This window comes from Gracilinanus agilis, chromosome 3 (assembly GCF_016433145.1).
Source record: "Gracilinanus agilis isolate LMUSP501 chromosome 3, AgileGrace, whole genome shotgun sequence".
Lineage (NCBI taxonomy): Eukaryota > Metazoa > Chordata > Mammalia > Didelphimorphia > Didelphidae > Gracilinanus > Gracilinanus agilis.
In genome coordinates, this window is record NC_058132.1 from 641520385 (window position 1) to 641527869 (window position 7485).

Genomic DNA, 7485 nt, shown 5'->3' on the forward strand with positions numbered 1-7485 from the left:
AAGCAGGTCTGGCCCCCAAGAGGTGCTCAGGAGTTGGGTCCAGTCTGTGAATAATGTTCTTTCTTCTCCCTCTCCTCTCTGTGTCTCTGTTCTCCCTCTCCCTCTCTCTCCCTGTCTCTGTCTTTCTGTTTCTGTCTCTTTGTCTCTTCTGTCTGTCTCTCCCTCTTGCTGTCTGTCTCTGTGTCTGTCTCTGTCTCTGTGTCTCTTCTCTCTGTCTCTGTCTCTATCTCTCCTCTGTCTCTCTCTCTCGCTTGCTTTCTCTGTCTGTCTGTCTGTCTGTCTTTTCCTCTCTCTATCTCTCCCACTTGCTGTCTCTCTCTGTCTCTGTCTCCGTCTCTCCCTCTCTCCCCGTCTGTGTCCCTCTCGGTGTCCCCCTGCAGGTGCCATGGAGCTGAAGGGCTTGGTGCTCTTCCTGGCCGTGGGCCTCCAGGGCCTGGGCCTGGCCCCCGGCTGCCCGATCGAGTGCACGTGCTCCAAGGCGGCACAGGTGGAGTGCGTGGGCGGGCGGATCCTGGCAGTGCCCAGCCCGCTGCCCTGGGACGCCATGAGCCTGCAGATCCTCAACACGCACATCAGCGAGCTGGACAAGCGGCCCTTCCTCAACGTGTCGGGGCTCATCGCGCTGCGCATGGAGAAGAACGAGCTGGAGCGCATCGCGCCGGACACCTTCGACCACATGGGCTCGCTGCGCTACCTGAGCCTGGCCAACAACCGGCTCCAGTCGCTGCCGCTCAGCCTCTTCCGCCCCCTGAACAACCTCGAGGCCCTGCTGCTGTCGGGCAACCAGCTGGTGAACGTGGTGCCGGGCCACTTCGCACCCTTCAGCAACCTCAAGGAGCTGCAGCTGCACGGGAACCTGCTGCAGGTGCTGCCCGACGGCTGCTTCGACGGGCTCCCGGGCCTGGTGAAGCTGGACCTGGGCCAGAACCGGCTGGGCCGCCTGCCGCCGCACGTCTTCCAGCGTCTGGGCCAGCTGCGCGTGCTACGCCTGGCCGAGAACCAGCTGGTGGACATCCCGCCGGACGCCTTCACCGGCCTGGCCAACCTGCAGGAGCTGGCGCTGCAGGAGAACCAGCTGCGCCGCCTGGCGCCGGGCCTGTTCCAGGGCACGCCCCAGCTGGAGCGGCTCTACCTGGCCAACAACCAGCTGGAGGCGCTGCCCCGGGGCCTCTTCCTGCACCTGCCCCAGCTCAACCGGCTGACGCTGTTCGCCAACGGGCTGCGGGAGCTGCCTCCGGGCCTCTTCGGCCGCATGCCGCAGCTGCGCGAGCTCTGGCTCCAGGACAACCAGCTGCAGCACCTGGCCGATGGCGTCTTCGAGCCTCTGGACCAGCTGCAGGTGCTCGTGCTCAGCCGCAACCGGCTGAGCTCCATCGCGCCCGACGCCTTCCGCGGCCTCAGCGGGCTGCGCGAGCTGGCACTGCACTCCAACGCGCTGCAGGGCCTCGACGGGCGCCTCTTCCGCGCCCTGGTCAACCTGCAGAACGTGTCCCTGCAGAACAACCGGCTCCGCAGCCTGCCCGGGGACCTCTTCGTCGGGGTCAACGGCCTCAGCACCCTGCAGCTGCAGAACAACCAGCTGGAGAGACTGCCGGCCGGCATCTTCGACCACCTGGGCCAGCTGTGCGACGTGCGGCTCCAGGACAACCCTTGGCGCTGCGACGCCGGCATCGGGCCCCTGCGGGCCTGGCTCCTGGCCAACAGCGCCCGGCTGGGCGGCTCCGAGCTCCTGCCCGTGTGCTTCAGCCCGGCCCAGGTCCGCAACCAGGCCATCGTGGTGGTCAACATCAATGTGCAGCCCGCAGTGTCCAGCCCCAGCTACCCAGACACCCCCGCGCAGTACCCAGACACGTCCAGCTACCCCGACACCACCTCTGTCTCCTACACCACTGAGTACACCACCGTGGAGGAGGACCTGACCGAGCTGACCACCGTGGAGGACACGGCCGACAGGGACGTCTGGGGCATGACCCGGGCCCAGAGCGGCCTGGCCATCGCCGCCATCGTCATCGGCTCCATCGCCTTGGCCTGCTCCCTGGCGGCCTGCATCTGCTGCTGCTGCTGCAAGAAGCGGAGCCACGCGGTGCTGATGCAGATGAAGGGGCCCAACGAGTGCTGAGGGGGAGCACTTGGGCCGGGGGGGGGGCAGCCCCTACAGCCAGCTTCAGGCCCTCTTTCTGGCTCCCTTTGGGCGGCCCTCACAAGGGAGATGGGCTGGGGTAGGTATGGTGGAGACCTTCCCTGTTTGTCTGCCCTTCCCAAAGGGACAGAAGCAGTCCCAGGGATGAGGCTTTCACCCCTCCAGAGCCCCATGAGGAAGCAAATTAAGGATTGGAAGCCCCCTCCCGCCCCGCCTCCAACCTCTTCTGGGCCTCCATGAAGCTTGGCTTTCCTGACCCTCTCGGGGGACCCTCCTTGGCTCAGCAGAGGGCAGGGCAGCCCCAGCACCCTTGGTGAAGCTCCAGCATTCTGGGGGTTCCCCTCTGGCCCCTCCTCCCATTCCCAGCCCCAAGGGGCCCATATATCTTAGTGGTGGTGGCTTTCACTGTCCTCTCTAGCCTGACTCTGTCTCATGCCTTCCTGAGTGGACCCAGGACAGGGTGGCCGGGGCTCTGCCAGGAGTGTAGATTTTAGATGTTGCTGAGAGAAATCGGCCAACCAGCTACTCAATCAGTCACCCTTGGGGCCAGACGCAGAGTTGGGGATGCTGTAAAGATGAAAATAAAATCTTTTAGTCCCTTAACGGATCAGATCATCAAATTTAGCACCGGGTTAGCAAGGATAATTGTTTAAAATGGGATGTTGCTCCCTTGGGCTGTCTCGCACCCCTACCTCTGAGCCCCCTGTCCCTGGGGTCCTTCATCCTGGCACAAAGTCCACGCTTTCCACTAGTTAGTTTGCCTTGGTGGGGGATGCCTGTCGGCAGGCACTATTTGCTTCTTGGAGACGTCTGCAGTGGGGCCTCTGGCACCATCAAGACCATCCACCATCATGTCCACCAGAAGGATGCTGAGAGGAAAGTTAAAAAGGCATCTGCAGAGGGGACTATCAGAGGCAGAAACATCCTCCTGGGACCGCCAAGGACCAAATGGAACACCGGCAGCCTGAAGAAACAAGGCAGAGCGTCATGGCCAGAGCTTCTGAGCACCAAAGTGGCCACACTGAGAATCTTCAAAGGCAAATCACCACCTTTGGGCCCAAACCTGCAGTCAAGAACTTGGAAGCTTCTCGGCAGTCTTTCTTCAGCTCCAGGCCGGGGCATAGGGGTGCTGGTGGGTTGGGGGTGCCAGAGGGGCCCAGGCAGGTCTGATTCCCCGAGGAGACGCAGTACAGTGAAATAGGGAAAACCCAACCAAATTAATACTGGCTTTGCTGTCCGAGTACCTGGGTTTGAGCCACCTCTGCTCCTCATGGGCTCCTCAGGTAGTCTTAGGCAAGTTCCTTGCCCCGTCCGGGCCTCCATCTGCTCTCCAGTGCCGTGGAGGGGGTCCAAAGCACCTGCCGGTCCTGCATCCTGGGGCTCCCCTTTGCTGTGGAGATAGATAAGAATGAGAAGCACAGTAGCTTTGGCCCTTTGGTGGCCTTCCATCTCCTTGCCCTCTCTGCGAGCGCCTGTTGTCCTTTCAGAGAAGGGGAGACCCATCCATGTGACTTCCGATGGGGCAGGCAGTGCTGCGGAGAGCCGAGACTCTCTAGCTCAGCAGCCAGCTTGGAGGCACCCAGCCTCCCCTTCCCTGCGTGCCAAGGCTGAACGCGGCCCTTCATGAGAAGGTGCCCGCACCGAGTCCCAGTATGGCAGCCAACCTGAAGAGCTCCGCTGCAGCTTCCCCTCTGATGCCCTGGTAAGAGCTGGCTGGGCGAGCGGAGCTGGGTTGGCCCTTAGGGATGGCTGGGCTCCTTTTCGCCCCCAGCATTCTCTGGAAAGGAGGTCCCAGTGGCCCAGAGAAACATCGCTATCCAGATGTCGGTCAGTGAAGTGAGCAAATGAGAAGAATCATTGGGTGCCTGCTGGCTCCCTACCAGGCACTGGCACTGGGCTAGGTACGCCAAGACCCCTACCCTCAAGGAGCTTAAATTCCATCAGGGAAGACAAGGTGGGAAGGAGGGCTGCCCCTCTCTCTTGGAAGGCTCTGGGCCGCCTGCCTCCAGGACTTCCTGGACCTGCCCTGGATGGACCCCCTTCTTTTGTGGCTCATGATTCTTGGCTGCCACCCCAAGCCCGCCCTTAGGACAACACACTCTTCAGTCTGGGGAGGAATTAGCCACTTCCTGGGCCAACCCCAGAGCTCAGAATCCCAGCATTGTTGCATTGGGTGCTCCAGGCATGGAGAAGGCCCTTGAGAGGCCCCCTAGTCTAAATGCCTCATTTTACAGGTGGGGAAACTGAGGCCTGAGGAGATGAAATGACAGAGTAGCAAGTTGCAGAGTCAGGATTTGAACTAGGAGCTCTGACTCCAGTCAATGAATGATCCAATTTAGTGGCCCCAGGCTGTTGCTCTGCCCCAAACAAAAAGAGCCAGGAATGTGGGGTTGACCGCCATCCTGGTGGGAACGTCTTCTTCCTTTGGAACGCCTGGTCTAGGGCCTGGGAATGGACGATGCCAATTCTGGCTTCCCGAGAGCCCTTGGATATTCATTCAACCCGACTCTCTGGACCACCCTGGAAGGCAGGAGCTCGAAGGACCTCCTGAACAGATCAGGAAACGGAGGCCCCTCGCCTGGACGGGTGAACCCGATGGTGGGGAGGGACCCCGGGGAGCTGACCTGCCGGTTTTCTCTTGGGCTCCTGGAGAAGGTTCCCCTTCAGTCCTGGGGGAGCCCAGAAGCCCCTCCAGAGCAGGGAGATCTGTCCCCAAGCGGCTTGGCAGGGCCCCAGGGATGGCCCTGGGGAGGGGAAGCTCCCAGCACTGACTTCAGCTTCTGGGGCGAGGAAGGAAGAGGGCCTGCTCCTGGCCAGGCCGTATTCCCGGGCCGCCTGGGGGAGAGGGCCTGGCCCTCCTGAGCCTGGGCCTGCCCAGCACCTCCTCATGCTCTTCTGAAACAGCAAAGGCAGCGCCCCATCTCCTCCCCTGGGTGCCCTGAACGGTCAGGCCTGGGGTCGGCAGCCTCGGTCTTGGCAGCCAGGGCCCCCCAGGGCCCCCCAGGGCCGACGAGCCCCTCTCTGGCACCCACCACGAGGATCTGGGGTCCCTCCGTGCCACGTGAGGCCCTGCCATCAGCCCGGAAGTCAAGGACCCTGCAGTAAAGCCTTCCAGCGGCTGGCCTGGAACCAGCCCCGGGCCAACAGCCCCTTCTTGGGCTCCAGAGAGCTTTGGGCTCCTGGGCCTCTGGGGGGTCAAGACGGCAGAAGACAGCGGGAGGCCCAACAGCAAAGGAGGCGAAGAAGGACCTTCGGCTGCCCCCGGTCCCTTCCTGGGGAAATCCAGCGGGTCGGCTCCGAAGGGAAGGCGGGCGCTGCCTGCGCGCTCTCGGCCCTCTGCTGCTCGTCTGTGTCTGCGTGGCTGGCTCAGAGGCTGCCCCCCAGCTTGCTGTCGCTTGTAGTTGTAGGCCTCGAGGTTCCCGAGGGCCGGGTGGGGGCTCCCCTGGGCTCAGGCTGCTGTGTCAGGTGCATAATAAAGGCTCTACCCCGAAGGGAGTCGTGTGGATTCACTCGTGCAGCTCCTCTCCCACCAGGCGGGCCGGCCAGGGGCTCCTTAGAGAGGGGGGAGGGAGGCCCCCGTCCCGGAGGGGCACCCGGGAGGCCACGTGGCCACACTTACTGAGAACCATGAAAGGCAGGGCTCGAACCCCAGATAAGCCCAGCTTTATTTATTATTTTTTCGGCTCTGCTGCAAAAGCCCGTTCCCTGGGAGGAAGGCGGCACATGTAGCGTTGTCCCCATTTTACAACTGAGGAAACTGAGGCTCCCAGAGTCCCCCCAGGAGTGAGGTGCCGTGGCAGGATGAGAACCCAGACCCACCCTAAGGCTGGGCCCTTTCCCAATGGAGGCAGCCAGCGAAACCTCAGAGCTGGGGGAGCCCCCCTTAGACCTGGCCAATGACCCCCTTCCTTCTGCCACAGCTCCCCGGGAGGCTCCCCCAGTCTCTGCTCAAAGGCCTGCAGGGAGAGAAGCGAGCCGGCTGTGGGCCTCGGCTCTCCGGCCTTGACCGAAGCCTTCATCGTCTTTCTCTGGCCAAGCCCGCTGCTCCCTGGCTGCCCTCCGGGGCTCGGGCCTCCTCACCGGGACGGGTCCTGCAGCCTCCTCATCCTGCCCCCCAGGGCCTGCCCCTCGCCCGTGCCCATCTCTGGGCTCGGCCCAGTGACCCCAGGAGTGACCACCAGAGCCAGGCCCCGAGGTGACATAGCAGGCCACCCTCCCCCGGGCACGGGGCCCTCCTGCCAGGCGATGCCCGTAAGTGACGGGCAGGAGGCCCCGCGGCTGCTGGGGGAGGGGAAGGCTGGCCTCCCCCAGCTCTGATAAGAGCTTTGTTTGTTGTCCGATGACCTACATGGGCTTGAGCCTGTTGACTCTTCCATGCTGTGGAGCCAGAGGCCACTGGCCAGGAAGTGGGTGCCCCAAAACAGGCCCCCAAAATGCTCCCAGGCATTCCCAGGTCCTGCCCGCGGTCAGCAGTTCGACTTGACCGAGCGCTATGCTGACCGCTCTCCGGGCCCCCTGGGAGACGACCCGCAAGATGAAGCGCCCGGCGGCCTTCCCCACTTCAGTCCCTCGGGAGACTTCTCAACGGGGCTCAGGGGGAAAGTGCTCGCTCAGCTGCCACTGAGGAGAGAACATGGTAGATTGAGGCTGAGGCAGGGAGGCTGGGAGCTGGAGTGCTGGGCTCGGCCTCTCCTCTGGGGCCTGGACGAGCCGGCCTCTCGGGCTGCTCCCCAGCCCGGCTTCTGAAGCCTCCTGTTGGGCCCTTGCCTGACACTAATTTCCCAGAGAAACAAGCCCCTCGGGGGCCCCCAGGGACCAGGCAGGGCTGTCCCGTTCCTCCTTCGGGTGGCTGGGGGTCTCCAGGCACATCCAGTCAGGGTCGGGGACCCTTGGGCCCCCCCCATCCCCAGCCCCGTCTCCCAGGCTGCCCTCTGAGGGGGCCATTTTTCTGTTGGCTTCACTGACATCCCTTCAGAGGCGAATGGGGAGGTGAGCTCCGGCCCAGGGACAGCCAGGGAGGGCCCGTGGTGTCGGCCTCTCAGCCGGGGCTTGTCTCCCAAGGGTGCCCGAGGACTAGAACTAGGAATCATTGACCCACCGGCTCTTGGCTCGGGTGTGGGGGCTGGCTCAGGGGCTGGTAAACATTGACATGCTGACGAACGCACAGTTCCTCTCTCTGCTCACAAGGAAGAACCCATGGGCCTCGCTTCTTGCCTGGCCGGGCTCCCTCCCACAGGGTAGGTCTCCACTCTCCTGGCTCCGTCTGGCCCTGGCCGGTCCTGCCCAACTAGTGCGCACCTCGGGGTGCGTCCTGACCCTTGGGGGGCTGACTGGGTCCGGCATAT

The 7485-nt window shown here is 63.2% G+C and overlaps 1 protein-coding gene across 1 annotated transcript; it reads left to right on the forward strand.

Annotated features, from left to right (window-relative positions):
- Positions 1-322: 322 nt before the first annotated feature.
- On the forward strand, positions 323-2119 carry LRRC15 (leucine rich repeat containing 15). Its single transcript, XM_044667648.1, has one exon. The coding sequence runs from the start codon at positions 386-388 to the stop codon at positions 2117-2119; it is 1734 nt and encodes a 577-aa protein (XP_044523583.1). The 5' UTR covers positions 323-385.
- Positions 2120-7485: the final 5366 nt, after the last annotated feature.

What these genes read in the sequence shown, in the direction of transcription:
- LRRC15 (XM_044667648.1), top strand. Translation starts at nt 386, where the DNA reads ATGGAGCTGAAGGGCTTGGTGCTCTTCCTGGCCGTGGGCCTCCAGGGC.